Below are 19,460 nucleotides of genomic sequence, written 5' to 3'. Positions count from 1 at the left end.
TGTCAGCCCGTTCAGTCTATGAAGTTTAATGTCAGGTCACAATAGTTTAACCTGGCTGGGATACAGTTGGAGAAATGTAAAGTTTGCTGTAATATGAAAAGTGTGTAAACAGTATTTAATGCCTGTGCGTTGTGTATTACATGGCATTGCGACTTGTTAATCACTTGTTAATCACTAAACATTATGGAGGCTTCATGCATTGTATTAAACCCAATTTAAATAATTTAGTCTGTCTCTCTTCCTCTCCTAAACCCTTTCCTGCTCAGCCATCTTCCTCCTCGGAGGTTTTTAGCCTATTTATGGAACTACTTAACATAACCTGTCATAGGAACAGGAAGACTTTCATGTTCCCCCATTTAATTAGTTCATGGCTGATTTGTGACCACATCTTTTCCTCATACCCGTTAATACCTTGGTAACAAATATCCAGCCATCTCCGTTTTGAAATTTCTAACTGATTCTCAGTCTCAGCAGCTTTTTTATTGGGGAGGGAGTTCCAGATTTCCCCCCACCAACCCTATCAAATCCTGTAATCATCTAAATCATCTCACCCATTTATTGTCGATATTCAAGGGAATACAAGCCCAGTCTATGCAAACTGCCCTCAGCATTTATCCCTTTCATCATCAACTTCAGTTTTAGGATGAGTTACTTTATTTCTGGTTTATCCTATCCTCAAGGGGTGTAATTAATGGGAAACACGGCAAGAGGTTGGGGATAATTCTGTGTAGCAGTTACACTAGGACTGTCTATACCACTGAGTTTTTATGTATCCTTTTCCAAATCTCTCTGCATCGGTCACACATCTGCCACTAACCTTTATATTTATTCCAACAGCACTGAGATTTTGCCGCAGCGAGTCACAGGCCTGGAGAAGAGGCTCCCGCTCTCTCAGCAGCTGTCTACGCCTCTCCCTCAGCTGCTGTTTCTCTTCCTTGGACAGCTCCGTGCCTTCACTTGCCACCAGCCCCTGGTCATCCACTGCCAGGGCATACTTTCGCACTTCCTGCCGAAAACTAACCAGCTGCTCAGAAACACTGCGAAGGGTGGCTGCAGATCGGTCTACTGCCAGTACCTGAAAAATAAACAAAAATAAACCTGCCAAACTAAACGCAGCCCAGATAATAATAGCGAGGCTACCCAATGCTCTACATACTCAGCACATGGCAAGCTTAACTTCAGTCATTAATAATTACAGAGATTAATTATTTGTGCCTGCTAGTTGAGAAAACCAGACAAAAACAAAAACTGACCATTGAAGCTAAAAGGGGCTGGCCATTCAGCCCATCGAACCAATGATGGAGTTGAAACTTTGTCTGTCAACTGTTATCATTCCTGGATCCTTTTATATTCTTTATTTTCAGATACTGATCTGATCCCTCTGGAAACACTGTCACAATCTCTCAATTATCCCTGTGGCAAAGTACCCATGCTCTAGGAACTCTTCTGTTATTGCTTGTCCCTCTTTAAAGTGAACACAGGACATTCAGTCACAGACTAACCAGATTTTCAAGCGACTCAGTATGGTTGGCAGATACAACTGGTTTAACCATTGTTGGTGTTTATTCTCTTGGCATGTGTGATGCCTCCATAATCTGATACAACAGATGCGCACCAGATGTCTGACTTTTTAAACTCTTGAATAACAAGGTGTCTTTCGGATAAAAGGGATAAATTTATTTTTATTTCTTAAAATATTTCTTAAACTATGTGTATTTGATTATCTCGGTGATCAGCCTCAGTGTCTTTTCAAGTTACTCATTCACACCAAGAGTACATTATTCTCTTACCCTCTCAAAATTCTGAAATTTTTTACTAAATTCTCCCTCGACCAGTGAGAAAAGGCCCCACTTTCTTCCTAACTACAGCCTCTGGTTCCTGGTATCACCCAAATGAGTCTTCAGTCTGCCTGCAATGTTCATCCTATCAGCTAAACCGCTGGCTTTGCAAAATACAGCCCTGAGGAATCCTCCATATATTGGTGTACATTAAAGCAGAATTACATTGGAAGGAAAAGTGGAAACTGAATCAGTGGCGGGGAGAGGGAAGGAGTTTGTTTAAGCTCCACTTGTGGGCACTCTGGAGATAGTGAGTAGTCACTGCCTCTCTCTTCGAATAGTGGAGTGAGATGCAACACATAGAAAGCAAATGGGGGACTTGAACAGCGAGTCGGAAGAGGAGGTCAATGGGAGGATGACAGTGCAGGGAGCAGAAAGAAGATGACTCAGAGTTACGTACAACGTTCTGAACAGATAAGGCCGTTCAACCCGACAGATCCATGGCAGTTTATGATTCTCTTCTCACCCCACCCCAATGATATTTCTGACCTCAATTTTACCAAGGCAATTTAACTTGCCATTTAAAAAATGATCACTTTCAGAAACATTTCAGCATTCGAAGCTGACACATTTTCTGTTTATTTTCTTTGACTTCAAATAATAAGTAGAAAACTGAGGAACACTCAACTCATTGCCCCAGTTTTATCAATAAAACAATAGTTGATAGGTGTGTGAGTGTTGTTCAGTAGCAACCTGAAAACAAATTGCAGCATAATTTATTCAAAGCTTTGCTGAAATGTTGGTCATTTTTTAAAAAGACTTTTAACTTGATGCTTGAACTAATATTGCAAAACAGAGGCCAGACAACATCCACATTATTAAGTCCCTAAGAGATACGACTAAAGGAAACTAAAGGCAGGTTAAAACGGTCTCTAGCCATTATATACTTGCACTTTTAGTGAACAGAAGTTAAGTTTATCCTGTCTCGGAATGCAGTCTGTGAAGTAACACTCAAAATCTATCACACAATTAGCATATCTTTCATGGTAGAACTGATGAATAAAAGTGGGGGGGGGGGGGATTAAAAAACCAACTGAGTACTTTAATAAGGCAGTGTACTCTCAACTGTGCGACATGCACAAATAAATTTATCCCTTTTATCCGAAAGACGCCTTGTTATTTGAGTTTAAAAAGTCAGACATCTGGTGCACATCTGTTGTATCAGATTATGGAGGCATCACACATGCCAAGAGAATAAACACCAACAATGGTTAAACCAGTTGTGTCTGCCAACCATACTGAGTCGCTTGAAAATCTGGTTAGTCTGTGACTGAATGTCCTGTGTTCACTTTGGTTCCAAAACCTTCAATATCCTCACTCAGCAAAACTTATAACCAACCAAATTTCTGATTTTTATGAAAACTCAAATGCCTAAGGGACCAGGAGAGCATGCCATGTTTGCAATGCATTCTGCCCAAGTCCCCACAATGTCACAATGTCTTTCCCAGCGCTCTGGTGATGCAAAGAAAAGATACAAGAGGGACAAGCAATAACAGAAGCAAACAAAAGCAAGATATCTTCGGAGAAAGATCGTACAAGACTGCGAGAAATTAGAGGCCAGCCACATAAAATGAGCAGGAAAGTCAATAGAGATCCTGCACAGCAAACACAAGGGAATCTGAAACACACCCAGAGATAAAAGACATAAGTGAGAAGAAAAGAAAATGAGAGAGGAGGAAAATACAACTTGAAAGAAGAAATCTGAGCCTGGACAGGCAGAGTGTATTACAGGAATAGATGATTTTTCTCTACTGTCCTGCTTTGGGAGATTAAATATACCAAACCACAATGAATTATAAATGGTACCACCGTGTGTGTTCACATCACATTCCAACATCATGTGTTTTGTATACAATGCTGTACCACTGATTGATTCAAATCTCTGCAAATCAGAACCTGACATAGGAGAACTAACGAAGAACTACTCAAATAGGAAAAATCCTCCAAATTCTTTTATTTCCCCTAATTCCTTTCTGTTTGCCTTCCCAAATCCACAAACTCAAACATCCTGGGCTCAAAGTAAGATTTCTAACAGGCGGAGAGAGATTAAAAACCCCACATTTCACAACAGCAAGATTAGTCATCTAAAAACCTGTTCTTTCTGTGATCCTGTCTGAGGCTAGGAGAATTGCCATTATAAATCAATAGGATAGCTCAGCTCCATACACCTGTCTTTCCTCAGGCTAGGACAGTTTTACACTTAATTTCAAAATAATAAACAGAAGCAGCACCATCAATTTCAGAACCTTTTCAAGGGAAGAATATTTTGTTAGTTTTTTTAAAAAAGAAAATAATGAGAATATTTGGAAGACATGCTTGGTTTTGCTTCATGGATTCAAAGACATTTATTGTTTAAAGGGTTATTTACTTTTCGCAGATAAAAATCTGAATCATTCCTTGAGCAACAACAGCATTCATGAGTTTATTTTTCCAAATGATATAAAATTGAGCTTTGATAACTGATTAAAGGTGTTTTTTACTTATGAAAGTCATTGAATCCCTCCAGTGCAGAACGAGGCTATTTGGCACATTGAGCCTGTACAGACAACAATCCCATCCAGGCCCTATCCCCATAACCCCACATATCTACCCTGCTAATCCCCCTGGAGCTACGGTTAATTTAGCATAGCCAATTAATCTAACCTGCACATCTTTGGACTGTGGTAAGAAACTGGAGCACCCAGAGGAAACCCACACAGACACAGGGAGAACATGCTGACACAGACAGTGACCCAAGCCTGGAATCGAATTCAGACCATGGCGCTGTGAGGCAGCAGTGCTAACCACTGTGTCACCGTGCCACCTGAATGCTGCTGGTGATTTGAGCAACTACCTGTAACAGCACAGTGGTTAGGTGTGGATTTCCTCCAGTGCTCTGGTTTCCTCACACACTCCAAAGATGTGTATGTTAGATGGATTAGCCATGGTAAATGTGCAGAGTTATGGGGAAAGGGCAGGGGACAGGACCCAGGACCTGGGTAAGACACACTATCAGAGAGTCTGTGCAGATTTGATGGGCTGAATGGCCTCTTTCTGCACTATAAGGATTCTATTCTACCTTCCTTACATGGAGACCAAGATAATAGATTGTTCACAGAAAGATTCCTCATTGCAGGTTAGCTAACTATTTTTTTATCCAATCACAGATGATAAGGAACAGTTTTCCAGGAACCAATCAAAAAGATTGAGACATTTATTTACAAATGCTGTCTTTGAATTTGCATGTCTCTGCCCTCCTGCCACAACCGAACACCCCTAACCCACCCATCCCAAAATCCTATAGCTCTGAAACCCCCACTGTCCTGCCACACTAACATTACAATAGTCAATCCACTAGGTAGACATCACACTGCACAATACAACACGCACAAACATACATATGAGGTACTCTTTATATAAAGCACAATGTCTCAGTTAGAAAGCAACATCTGTTTTAGAAAACAGAGAAAAGAATTTCAGAAAATGCCAGCAAGGACGTACAAAGTAGGAGCAATTCACAAGCTGCGCCAACAAGAGGGAAAGCAAACCAATCCCTGTCTCAATTCCAGTCAACTATACACAACACAAAACATGCAAAAACTAATACTTAGTAAAATATAATTAGCTGCGTCTGCCTCACAGTGGAATCTCATGTGACCCTGTCTGTCAGAATTGCCAAGTCTGGAACTCTAGCAGCCAACTTATTCAGTTGAAAGTTCTCTGCAGTTTAACTGAGAAAGTACTTCTGAGCAAGACCTCCAGCAACAGAACCGTAAACCATGAAAACAATCTGACTGTATTGCCACAGAAAGCCTCAAACTCCATACACTGAAGGAGCCCAGGCTCCTCAAGACACAGAAAATATCTCAAATTACTTGTGGGCCGAAGGGCCTGTTTGTGCTGTAGTGTTCTATGTTCTAAACTGTCTTGCCCAGCCTGCAAAGGGCCCCACTGACCTGCTTTAAGAGTGGGTGGCCAAAAGCAAGAGGCTGTTGTAAAACTGCAGTGATCATTTTCACAATGACATCAAAAATATGTTAAAGGAACACATAACAAAAAGGAAGTGGTAAAAATCAGAAGTGGAAGCAGAATCTGTTCGAAACATTCAACACATAGCTTAATGCTTGAAGAACAAAAGGCCAACATTCTGGTTGGGAGAGCCTTTCAGAAAAATACGAGCGCAACAAACGGATTCTGCTGCAGAATTCTAGCACTTTCTGTTTTAACTGGAGTCCAAGCCAAACAGGGCATTAATATGTTGTTCCATTCACATTTCAGCTTGGGTCTGCAACTGAAGCAATAGTCTCAGCGGAAGATTCCCTCTTATCTACGATCCACCATAGATCATAGAACCCTACAGTGCAGAAAGTGGCCCTTCGAGTCTGCACCGACCACAGTCCCACCCAGGCCCTACTCCCATATCCCTACACATTATACCCACTAATCCCTCTAACCTACACATCCCTGGACATTGAGGGGCAATTTCTTAGCATGGCCAATCTACCTAACCCGCACATCTTTGGACTGTGGGAGGAAACCGGAGTATCCAGAGGAAACCCACACAGACACGAGGAGAATGTGCAAACTCCACACAGACAGTGACCCGAGCCAGGAATCGAACCCAGGACCCTGGAGCTGTGAAGCAGCAGTGCTAACCACTGTGCTACCGTGCCGCCCAGAGTGATGTGTGTCTGGGATGTCAGACACCATTCCTCTGTTGCCCAGTCACACAATTAATACCGCACAGAAAAGGGCCATTCAGTCTATTGAGTCCATACAAGCTCTCTGTAGGGCAATCCAGTCAGCCCCAGTCCCCTGAAGCCCTTCAAGTTTATTTCCCTCAAGTGTCTGTTCAACTTCCACCCTGACTGAGGATCAGAGGGTCAACAGAATAGAAACATATAACAAGGCAAGCAATTTCTTGACCCTATAAACTAAATTTTGAAATGTTTGCCTGTCGAATCACTGTCAAATGATTACTACAATGGGAACACTGAAGGAGATGTTACACCTCTGCTGGATGGAGAGATAGATTATCTGCACAGCATATGAACTTCCAGTTAGTCCAGTCTCCCCATGCAAACTGATGGCATCAAAACATTCAAACCCGGAATCAGCATTCCGAACTTCTGTCAGTTAGCTGGTTCTGGCCCGGCTGAAAGACTCACATCAGAATCTCAATCTCATTACTAAATCAAAGCAAGGGAATTAAAACCAGACCAGAGATGAGAAAACAGGAGGAAAATCAAAACTAGATAACTGGGGAGCAGGCAGGAGGCATATATAGAACTATATATTACTGCCACCAAAGGAGATCATTCAGCCCATCGTGCCTGTACTGGTCCTTTGAAAGAACTGTTCAATTAATCCCACTCCTCGCTTTTTCCCCAATACAATATAAAATTTCATCCTACTGGCATTTATCCAATTCACTTATAAAGTTAGCATTGAATCGCTTTCCAATGCCTTTTCATGCATTTCAGACACCAACTCACTGCTTCAAAATTTGTTCCTTCTTGTCACCTCTGATCCTTTTGTAAACCACCTGAAATCTGTGTCTTTACTTTCTTTACCTGTGTCTTACCAACAACCTTCTGCCACCGGAAACAGATTCTGCTAAGTTGTGACAAAGATTTTAAAAGGCTTCAGGTGGATTTAGACAGGCTCAGTGCATGAGTAAGAACATAGCAGATGGAATATAATATGGAAAAATGTGAAGTTATTCACTTTGCGAGGAAAAGCAGAAATGCAGGGTATTTGTTAAATGGGGAGAGATTGGGTAGTGTGAATGTCCAAAGGGACCCGAATGCCCTGTTCATGAGTCACTGAAAGAACATAAGAACATAAGAAATAGGAGCAGGAGTAGGCCATCCAGCCCTTCGAGCCTGCCCCTGTCGCTGCTCAGTTCCACTTTCCCGCCCTCTCCCCATAACCCTTAATCCCTCTCCTATCAAAAACCCATCAACCCGCATCTTAAAAATATTTAGCGAGGCAGCCTCCACCACTTCAACGGGCAGAGAATTCCAGAGATTCACCACCCTTTGAGTGAAGAAGTTCCTCCTCAACTCCGTTCTAAACCGCCCCCCTTTTATCTTGAGGCTGTGCCCCCTAGTCCTACTGTCTTTTTTGAGCGGGAAGAGTCTCTCCACCTCTATCCTATCCATCCCATTCATCATCTTATACGTCTCAATGAGATCTCCCCTCATTCTTCTAAACTCTAACGAGTACAAGCCCAGTTTATTCAGCCTCTCCTCATAGCTCAACCCCCTCAACTCTGGTATCAGCCTAGTAAACCTCCTCTGCACTCCCTCCAAGGCTTTTTACCTTACAACTCACCGTACAACAAGCAAATCAGAAGACAAACAGTGTGCTGGCCTCTATGGTAAGGGCATTTTCACAGTAATTTCGTTGCAGTGTTAATATAAGCGTATTTGTGACACTAATAAATAAACTTTAACTTTTAAGAGGAATGAAGGAATCCTGCTGTAATTGTAGAGAGCTTTGCTGAGATTGTACTTGGAGTATTGCTAACAATTTTGGTCTCCTGACCATACATGCCATGGGTTTAAAGTTTACTTAACAGGGTCACAAGTAGCTTTACATTAATACTGCAATGAAGTTACTGTGAAAATCCCTTAGTTGCCAACTCTGACGCCTGTTCAGGTGCACTGAGGGAGAATTTAGCATGGCTAACGCACCTAACCAGCACGTCTATCAGACTATGGGAGGAAACCAGAGCACCTGGGGAAAACCCACACAGACATGGGGAGAATGTGCAGACTTCGCACAGACAGTGATCCAAGCCAGGAACTGAACCCGTCATTGGCAGTGAGGCAGCAGTGCTAACCACTGTGCCACCTGGAAGAGGGAGTGTAACAAAGGTTCACCAGATTAATTCCTGAGAAAGTATGATGGTCCTATGAGGAGAGATTGGGAAAACTGAGCCTGTATTGTCTAGAGTTTAGGAAAAGTAGAGATGATCTCATTGAAATAAACAACATTCTTACAGGATTGAAGCAGAATGTTTCCCCTGGCTTCTTTGGAGGCAGTGGCCTAGAACCAGGGGACACAGTCTGAGAATAAGGCGCAGATCATTTAGGGCTAAGATGAGGAGACATTTCTTTATCAGGAGGGTGGTGAATTTTCAAAATTCTCTACTCCCGAGGGCTGCGCAGGCTCAGTTGTCAAGTATGTTTGAGAGATTGACAGATTTATTAAAGATTTCGAGGGATACAGGGATAGCGCACGAAGATGGCATCGAGGTAGATTATCAGCCATGATTACACTGAATGGCAGAATAGGCTGAAGGGGCCGAATGGCCTGCTCCTCCTAACATTTCCTATGAATTCAAAAAAACGAAGACACACGGTACCGTAGGGAATTATCATCTTTGTTCATTAAAGTTTCAACTAGAAGTGTCAAATAAGAAACAGGAAACTATGTCTGTAAGTGTTAACCCAAGGCCTCGTTGTGTTCCCAAGACGATGTCAAAGATCCCACAGCCACTATTTTGAAGAACAGCAGGTGAATTCACTCCATTGTCCCAGAGAATACAAATTCCTCAATTAACATCACCAATAACAGATTATGCGGCCAATATCTCATATCAATTTGTGGGATCTATCTGTGTACAGATTTGCCACCTGGTTTCCAGCAGGAATACAGTGACTACACTTCGGAAGTATTTTATTGATGGTCAAGCTTTTGGGAACATCATGAAAGGCACCATATAAATGGAATTCTCACATACTCCCTGCAACCAGATATTTTGCAGCAGCATGCTTGTACCTGCAAGTTGTCAAATAAAGAAAAGGATGTTTTTAAACCAAGTACCAATAACATGATTACAGATTATGCCAAGGTTCTTTGAGTACTCAACTGACAAAGCACAGCAGCACACTCGTGTAATTTTGAGCGACATTCTCATATCCGATTAGTTAAATCCTGCACCGGAATGTGACTAGCTAAAGCTTGCTCAAAGCAAAACAAATTAAACTCTCAGTTATGAGTTCATCTGAGGGAGTGCCGCACTGTCAGAGGGTCAGTGCTGAGGGAGTGCCGCACTGTCAGAGGGTCAGTGCTGAGGGAGTGCCGCACTGTCAGAGGGTCAGTGCTGAGGGAGTGCCGCACTGTCAGAGGGTCAGTGCTGAGGGAGTGCCGCACTGTCAGAGGGTCAGTGCTGAGGGAGTGCCGCACTGTCAGAGGGTCAGTGCTGAGGGAGTGCCGCACTGTCAGAGGGTCAGTGCTGAGGGAGTGCCGCACTGTCAGAGGGTCAGTGCTGAGGGAGTGCCGCACTGTCAGAGGGTCGGTGCTGAGGGAGTGCCGCACTGCCAGAGGGTCGGTGCTGAGGGAGTGCCGCACTGTCAGAGGGTCGGTGCTGAGGGAGTGCCGCACTGTCAGAGGGTCAGTGCTGAGGGAGTGCCGCACTGTCAGAGGGTCAGTGCTGAGGGAGTGCCGCACTGTCAGAGGGTCAGTGCTGAGGGAGTGCCGCACTGTCAGAGGGTCAGTGCTGAGGGAGTGCCGCACTGTCAGAGGGTCAGTGCTGAGGGAGTGCCGCACTGTCAGAAGGTCAGTAGTAGGGGAGTGCCGCACTGTCAGAGGGTCAGTGCTGAGGGAGTGCCGCACTGTCAGAAGGTCAGTAGTAGGGGAGTGCCGCACTGTCAGAAGGTCAGTAGTAGGGGAGTGCCGCACTGTCAGAAGGTCAGTAGTAGGGGAGTGCCGCACTGTCAGAAGGTCAGTAGTAGGGGAGTGCCGCACTGTCAGAAGGTCAGTAGTAGGGGAGTGCCGCACTGCCAGAGGGTCAGCATTGAGTAGATTGGGCCTGAACTCGTTGGAGTTTAGAAGGCTGAGAGGGGATCTTATAGGGACGTAAAAGATAATGAAGGGGCTACACAGGGTAGAGGCAGTGAAATTTTTTCCACTTAGAAAAGAAACCAGAATTAGAGGGCACAGCCTCAAAATAAGGAGGGGGGGGGTGCAATTTAGTACAAAGTTGAGGAGGAACTTCTTCTCTCAGAGGATGGTGAGTCTGTGGAATTCTCTGCCCATTGAAGTGGTGGAGGCTACCTCGTTGAATATCTTTAAGTCACAGGTAGATAGATTTCTGATCGATAAGGGAATTAAGGGTTATGGGGAGCGGGCAGGTAAGTGGAACTGATCCACTTCAGATCAGCCATAATCATACTGAATGGCGGGGCAGGCTCGAAGGGCTAGATGGCCTACTCCTGCTCCTATTTCTTATGTTCGTATGACGGAGTGCCGCACTTTCAGAGGGTCAGTACTGAGGGAGTGCTGCATTATCAAAGATTATAGAGATTCAGGTGGATTAATAAAAATCCCATCAATTCCCAGTGGGTTTAATAATTTCAGATATTCTTTGTGTTCGTAAAGATGGACAAACTTGCATTAATATAGCGCCTTTCACAACCTCAAGCTGTCTCAAATCACCTTGCAGTCAATGAAGTTCTTTTGCAGTTTAGTCACAGTTGTAATGTGGAAACTTCAAAGAATTGTGGGCTCCAAGCACTCAGCACTGTGCTTTCCTCCATCATTCTTTCTCTGCAGATCCACTGTCAAGCCAGCCACCTTGTAAACAGAATCTACAACATGGAAACAGGTCACTCTGCCCATCCAGTTCCTGCTAGCATTTCACCTCCACTTGGGCAAATGCTAAATACTGGGTATGGCGAACATTGACATCAGCATTGTGTAGTAGACAAAGGCACTGCATTGCCCATTGGATTCAATCTGCTGACAGGTATAATACCTGGCAGTGGAGATCAGCTATAACTGAGACTGGAAATTGTGGCTGCCTCCGGCACAGCCTGCAGTAAATGATGATGGAATATCTCTCCCCTGTAAGCAAATATGTGGACCAATGCAAGAGACTGCTTCAGTCAACTCAGACTTCATGCAAAGACTAAACCGACTTTGCAACACATGGAAACTGTGCAAGACTTTCTGCATTGTAATTCCTCACCTGACTTTCGCCAAGAGAAATACCAACAACATCCAGGAACCGCTCAATGTAGGAGATTATCGCCCCAAACACAACAGGACTCCGAGGGTAGTCTCCCCCCTGCCATAAACATAAAACGCTGATTGTTAGGTTTGCTGCACTGCTCAAATTTCAGCAAAATTCATTCTTATTGCTCACTGATCACAGAATGAACACCATTCATCTCAGATTTTGAAATCTGCCTTCTCTGAATTGTCCAATAGGATATTTTATGTCCACCTGAGGGCAGATTGTGTCTCGGTTCAGGATGCCATCCAGCAGCACCCCTGACACTGTAGCAATCCCTCAGTGCTGACCCTCTGACACTGTAGCAATCCCTCAGTGCTGACCCTCTGACACTGTAGCAATCCCGCAGTGCTGACCCTCATAGAGTCACAGAGGTTTACAGCATGGAAACAGGCTCTTCGGCCCATGTTATCCATGCCGCCCTTTTTTTAAACCCCTAAGGTAGCCCCAATTGCCTGCATTTGGCCCATATCCCTCTATACTCATCTTACCCATGTAACTGTCTAAATGCTTTTTAAAACACAAAATTGTACCCGCCTCTACTACTACCTCTAGCAGCTTGTTCCAGACACACCACCCTCTGTAAGAAAAAATTGCCCCTCTGGACCCTTTTGTATCTCTCCCCTCTCACCTTAAACCTATGCCCTCTAGTTTTAGACTCCCCTACCTTTGGGAAAAGATATCGACTATCTAGCTGTTCTGTGCCCCTCATTATTTTATAGACCTCGACAAGGTCACCCCTCAGCCTCCTATGCTCCAAAGAAAAACGACCCAGACTTTCCAGCCTCTCCTTATAACTCAAACCATCAAGTCGCAATAGCATCCTAGTAAATCTTTTCCACACTCTTTCTAGTTTAATAATCTCCTTTCTATAATAGGGTGACCAGAACTGTACACAGTATTCCAACAGTGGCCTTACCAATGTCATGGACTACTTCAACAAGACGTCCCAACTCCGTAATTCAATGTTCTGACCAATGAAACCAAGCATGCTGAATGCCTTCTTCACCACTCTGTCCACCTGTGACTCCACTTTCAAGGAGATATGAATATGTACCCTGAGACGTCTTTGCCCGAGCATCAACTGAGCAAGTCCTGCCCTGGTTCTATCCACCAAAATGCATCACCTCACACTTATCTAAATTAAACTCCATCTGCCATTTGTCAGCCCACTGGTCCAATTGATCATGCCCTCGGCGCTGACCCTCTGACAGTGCGGCACTCCCTCGGCGCTGACCCTCTGACGGTGCGGCGCTGACCCTCTGACGGTGCGGCACTCCCTCGGCGCTGACCCTCTGACGGTGCGGCACTCCCTCGGCGCTGACCCTCTGACGGTGCGGCACTCCCTCGGCGCTGACCCTCTGACGGTGCGGCACTCCCTCGGCGCTGACCCTCTGACGGTGCGGCACTCCCTCGGCGCTGACCCTCTGACGGTGCGGCACTCCCTCGGCGCTGACCCTCTGACGGTGCGGCACTCCCTCGGCGCTGACCCTCTGACGGTGCGGCACTCCCTCGGCGCTGACCCTCTGACGGTGCGGCACTCCCTCGGCGCTGACCCTCTGACGGTGCGGCACTCCCTCGGCGCTGACCTTCTGACGGTGCGGCACTCCCTCGGCGCTGACCCTCTGACGGTGCGGCACTCCCTCGGCGCTGACCCTCTGACGGTGCGGCACTCCCTCGGCGCTGACCCTCTGACGGTGCGGCACTCCCTCGGCGCTGACCCTCTGACGGTGCGGCACTCCCTCGGCGCTGACCCTCTGACGGTGCGGCACTCCCTCGGCGCTGACCCTCTGACGGTGCGGCACTCCCTCGGCGCTGACCCTCTGGCGGTGCGGCACTCCCTCGGCGCTGACCCTCTGGCGGTGCGGCACTCCCTCGGCGCTGACCCTCTGACGGTGCGGCACTCCCTCGGCGCTGACCCTCTGGCGGTGCGGCACTCCCTCGGCGCTGACCCTCTGGCGGTGCGGCACTCTCTCGGCGCTGACCCTCTGACGGTGCGGCACTCCCTCGGCGCTGACCCTCTGACGGTGCGGCACTCCCTCGGCGCTGACCCTCTGACGGTGCGGCACTCCCTCGGCGCTGACCCTCTGACGGTGCGGCACTCCCTCGGCGCTGACCCTCTGGCGGTGCGGCACTCCCTCGGCGCTGACCCTCTGGCGGTGCGGCACTCCCTCGGCGCTGACCCTCTGGCGGTGCGGCACTCCCTCGGCGCTGACCCTCTGGCGGTGCGGCACTCCCTCGGCGCTGACCCTCTGACGGTGCGGCACTCCCTCGGCGCTGACCCTCTGACTGTGCGGCACTCCCTCGGCGCTGACCCTCTGGCGGTGCGGCACTCCCTCGGTGCTGACCCTCTGACGGTGCGGCACTCCCTCGGCGCTGACCCTCTGACGGTGCGGCACTCCCTCGGCGCTGACCCTCTGACGGTGCGGCACTCCCTCGGCGCTGACCCTCTGACAGTGCGGCACTCCCTCAGCACTGATCCTCTGACAGTGCGGCACTCCCTCAGCACTGACCCTCTGACAGTGTGGCACTCCCTCAGCACTGACCCTCTGACAGTGCGGCACTCCCTCAGTACTGACACTGCAAAATGCAGTCCTTTCAGAAATGCTATTTGGAACCTAACTCTGATAAATAGGATCATGGGGCATAAACCTGGAATAATGATAATCCAACAGTAATCATTGATTGAAACATATCTAGAATACAGTGTTCAGTTTTGACTCTTCTAATGTTAGGAAATCTTTGTGAGGTTCCAAGATTGTTTCGGATCCTACCAGTGGTGGGAAATATGAGCTGTGAAGGGAGACCAAAGAAGCTGGAGTTTTTCACTCAAAAATAGTGAAATTCAAAATTATCAAAGGTTTTCATCAGGCAGTTAGTTTTTAAAATCCACTGCTTAGTTAGCGGACAACATGGTTACCACCAAAAAGCAAAGGAGGTGGTCAGGAGAATGTGCTATTTTTTAAATGCAGTGGGTTATTAGGGCATCAATGCCTTGCCAGAAATTGTTTTACAATCTTTTAAAAGGAATTGATAGATATTTTGAAGAAGTTTAAAAAGGATAGAATTGGAATGTTAGTTCTCTCAGCGAGCTGGCAGTGGCATGACGGCTAGAATAGCCTCGCTCTGTGCTGTATCGTTCTATTATTCAATCAAATCTTCACTCTATAGTTTATGCACAGTTTCAACAAACTTATTTAAACATTGGTGGGAGATTCCTTGCTGATCTGTTGAAGCTAGAATGTTTGCAGCCACACACATGACTGAACAGTGGCTTAGAGGAGAAGTTAAATCTGTTGCCACTTGCATACACCACCACCATCCTCTACATCTCCTCAGAGATGAGGCAGACTTATTTCCCCCAATTTTTCCTGCTAACTAATCTAGTCCAAAGTGATTGCATTCTTTGACGTGTCTCTCCGCAATATCCCTGGCCTTCGCTTCCTTTGTCTACCCCTCTATGGTTCCTTTCTTCAACGTCACTGACTGACACTGACCACTCTCCGGATTACTGCCAACTGCAACTCTGTGATCAGTGACTACGTTGAGCGTACCTCAGAGAGATTAGAATTACATAGATTGTTCAGAACTTAAACAGGCCATTTGGCCCATTTGCTCTGTGCTAGTTTATGCTCCACACAAACATTTCTACCCTATTTCATCTCACCCTACCAGCATATCCTTCTATTCCTTTCTCCCTGCTGGGATTACATGGGACATACGGCGCAGGAACATGCCATTTTGCCCAGTCTCTGCTGGTGTGTGCGCTCCGGTTGAGCCTCCTCCTTCCTTTTCTCAGATAGTGCAGCACTCCCTCAATACTGACTCTCTGACAGTGCAGCACTCCATTCCCTTCTGCCTCAAATGCTTGCCTAGTTTCCCCTTAACTGTATCTATACAATATGCTTCAACTATGTGAGATAGCAAGTTCCACAGCCTTACTACTCTTTGGGTAAAGAAGCTTCTTCTGAATACCCTACTGGATTTCTTGCTCAATATCTTACATTGATGGCTCCTAGCTATGCTCTTCCCCACAAGGGAAACCATTATCTCTGTATCAATTCTATTAAACCTTTCACCCTCACCTCCATTAAAGAGAAGAGACCCAGACTGTCAATCATGAGTTATATAGCTTCCCCTTTAACGTAGCTATACTATTCACCCAAGCCATGGCATGTGGTGGCTCAAAAAGACCAGCAATCCCTCTCACCAGCTTAGCAAAGTTATGATTTGCACCAAATAAGATCCTAAGCTGAAAAACAAGAGCTCGTTTCTGATTAGCGAACATAATGAGACTTAATGTTCCTAAGTCTCTCATCTTTCTTGCTCCTTCCCAAGAGAGCTGCAACATGAACTATCAAAGCACAGTGCAAACCCCCACCTCACCTCAACAAATCTAATGATGGTCTTGAAAAATCTAACACACTCATCATGGCTTTACCCTGAATAATGCACTACCTTCAGAGGGATTGTGAAATCCTAATGGGTTACCTTGGTAACTGCTTGAAGCTGTCTGTTGCCATGGTGAATGAGGTTCATAATTGAATCAGTAGCCCCTGGGGTGTCAAAATCATCAGCAAAGGCAGCCTGCACATTGACTTTAGTTGCATTTAACCTGGATACAAAACAAAAGAACAGAGAACATACAATTTATACTTTAAAAATAGAGGAGGAAAAACCCTATACATTTTTTGGGTCACGACTATAAAGGCACTGTAAAATGACTGTTATTGGAAGCAGCTGATGCAGTTGCGGCCTAAAGAATGACACCAGAGGGATAATTGTGTGATCCTGCACTCCCAGCAGGGTACACTGCTCTCAGGGAAGCTGGGCACTGCTGCCAATGGCTTTTGTTTTGATTGAAATGGAAAATTGCAGGTGCTCTCAGAGAACACACTTCCCCACTCGACAGCACTGAATCACACAGTCAAACCCTCACCTACTTTCTGATCAATATGCCACCCAATTTATACTGGATCATCATTACATAATAAGGCATGTGCAGAAAATGATTCTTTTTAGAAAACGTTGCTGCCCGCTGCAACAACTCAGCTTTGTGAGACAGGGTGCGATGTATAGCAGCAGAATTGTGACAGGGAGAATTTCCTAGCTATTTAACAAGCCTATCTCCTGATTACATGATTTAAAAAAGTCCAAGGGCATCACAATTTGAGAGTAGCAGCACACAAAAGTGCTCACCAGTCAAACAAATGTTAGCCCTGGCTCAGTGGGTAGCATTCTCATCCTAAAGACAGAAGGTCATGGTTTCCATTTTCACTTGACAGCTGAGCAGAGAAATCGAGGTTGTATGGAAAGTGCGTGGTATTGCAGGAAGGGTTAGTTTTTGAATGAAATCTATCTCAAAGAAAAGCAGGTGGCAGGGTTCCCCAGTTTCATAGTTAATATTTATCCCTTAACCGCACCTTAAACAGATTATCAGGTCATTATTACATTGTTATTTGTCGGAGTTTGTTGTTGTTTCTATTCCCTTACGTAGTGGTGCGATAAGGCAGACTTTCATTAGTTTCCACAGAGAGGTTTCTTCTACTGGAACAGGTCGCTAACTTGTCGCCAGAGGTTCATAGCTTGATAGTCAACCTGTCAGTCCGTTGTGAATGCACCTTCCTTGGCTATCAAGTCCTGAGGTGGGACTCAAACACAAAGCTTCTGGCTCAGAGGCAGGGATGCTACCCACTGCTCCATAGGATCTTCCTTTGTAGAAGCTTGCTTTGTGCAAAATGACACTGCAATCCCTAAAATAATTACACTTCAAAACTCCTTTATTGGTTGTAAAGCACTTTGGGGTAACTGAAAATTGTGAAAGGTGTTACAGAAATGCAAGTATTTCTATTTCTCTCGCATACCTTTCCCATAACAAAGTTTCATCGATTGATGGGCAGATCAACTGTCCTCTCATGTAGGCAGATGCATCATTGATGAAAGCTGAAATGGAGTGGAGAAGGTTTCCAGCTTCTGCCATGCTTGTATCACTGTATTCTACTGCTGCAGTTCAAAGAGAATACACATTCAGCAAGCTCTTCCCATCACATCAACTCCTTTTTCAAACTGCTAAAGCTTTCATACCTGATCTGTATTTTGATAGAAGACAAAACATTCGAAACTGATTTGCAGAAAATTTTTCCAAGAGACTCTGATTAACAATCAGATAAAGTAAAATGTTATAATGTGTGCATTATATATGTAACACAATGATAAGCTTCCTGTTTTTGCAACAACCTCACATTTATCCAAATTATGCTGCAGCTGCCATTCATATGCCCAGTCACTCAATATGCCCAAATCACACTGAAGCATTTCTGCATCCTCCTCACAGCTTACTTTCCAACCTAGCCTTGTGTCATCTGTAAATATGGAGATATTATATTTAGTTTCTTCATCTAAATCATTTATATTGTAAATAGCTGGGGTCCAAGCACTGATCCATGCAGTATCTCATCAGTCACTGCTTGACACTTGGTAAAATAGCCGTTTATTCCTACTCTTTGTTTCCTTCTGCCATTTAGTGTTCTATCTCAATACACTACCCAATATCCCATGTGCCTTTAATTTTACACACATCTCTTTTATGGGATCTTGTCGAAAGCTTTCTGAAAGCCCGAATAAACCACATCCACAAGTATTCTCCATTTCACAAAAGTCAGTAGAAGGAAGCATATCCCATGTTTTCAGTTACAAACGGATTTGGTGACACATTGGGTGAGATTAGTTTGGAATTGTAAGTGTCTGCGACTTCAAGGGGCAGTTTCTATTCACAATAATGCAAGTTATTTGGGACTGTCAGCAAGTGCTCACTTTTGGCACCATCTGCACAACTTTCAGTATATGTAAGACATTTGTTTTGATCTCTTCTCTCTATGTCTACATCACCAAATCATGGATGTTAGGGAATGTGGGGAAATAAATAGTGATGTCTTATGGAGTGTACATATTACAGAGAAGGAGACTACACAGACGCAAAGACTGATTAGGGACAGTCAGCATGGCTTTGTGAGTGGAAAATCATGTCTCACAAACTTGACTGAGTTTTTTGAAGGGGTAACCAAGAAGGTAGATGACGGCATTGTAGTTGATGTTGTCCACATGGACTTTAGCAAGACCTTTGACAAGGTACCGCAAGGTTGTTGCATAAGGTTAAATCTCATGGTATCCAGGGTGAGGTAACTAAATGGATACAAAATTGGTTCCTTGACAGAAGCCAGAAGTGGTTGTAGAGAGTTGTTTTTCAAACTGGAGGCCTGACCAGCGGTGTGCCCCAGGGATCAGTGCTAGATCCACTGTTATTTATCATTTATATTAATGATTTGGATGAGAACAGAGGGGCCATAGTTAGTAAGTTTGCAAATGACACCAAGATTGGTGGCATAGTGTACAGTGAAGAAAGTTATCTCCAATTGCAACGGGATCTTGATCAATTGGGCCAGTGAGCTGACGAATGGCAGATGGAGTTAATTTAGACAAATGCGAGGTAATGCATTTTGGTAAACTGAACTAAGGCAGGATTTACTCAGTTAATGGTAGGGCGTTGGGGAGAGTTACAGAACAAAGAAATCTAGAGGTACACGTTCATAGCTCCTTGAAAGTGGATCACAGGTGGACAG

The 19,460-nt window shown here is 45.1% G+C and overlaps 1 protein-coding gene across 1 annotated transcript in view; it reads right to left on the bottom strand.

Annotated features, from left to right (window-relative positions):
• The window catches only part of cars2 (cysteinyl-tRNA synthetase 2, mitochondrial), a 66,255-nt gene that overhangs the window by 7,960 nt on the left and 38,835 nt on the right, over positions 1-19,460 (bottom strand). The window contains exons 10-14 of the mRNA XM_080198033.1: positions 17,926-17,992; positions 17,706-17,844; positions 16,333-16,456; positions 11,797-11,895; positions 818-1,075 (exon numbers count right to left, since the gene is read on the bottom strand). Of these exons, the coding sequence (XP_080054159.1) occupies positions 818-1,075; positions 11,797-11,895; positions 16,333-16,456; positions 17,706-17,844; positions 17,926-17,992 (687 nt within the window). The remainder of the gene's footprint in view (positions 1-817; positions 1,076-11,796; positions 11,896-16,332; positions 16,457-17,705; positions 17,845-17,925; positions 17,993-19,460) is intronic.

The sequence above is a fragment of the Carcharhinus amblyrhynchos genome, chromosome 10 (genome assembly GCF_965287045.1).
Source record: "Carcharhinus amblyrhynchos chromosome 10, sCarAmb.v2.hapA, whole genome shotgun sequence".
NCBI lineage: Eukaryota > Metazoa > Chordata > Chondrichthyes > Carcharhiniformes > Carcharhinidae > Carcharhinus > Carcharhinus amblyrhynchos.
This window is presented reverse-complemented; position numbering and strand designations above follow the sequence as displayed.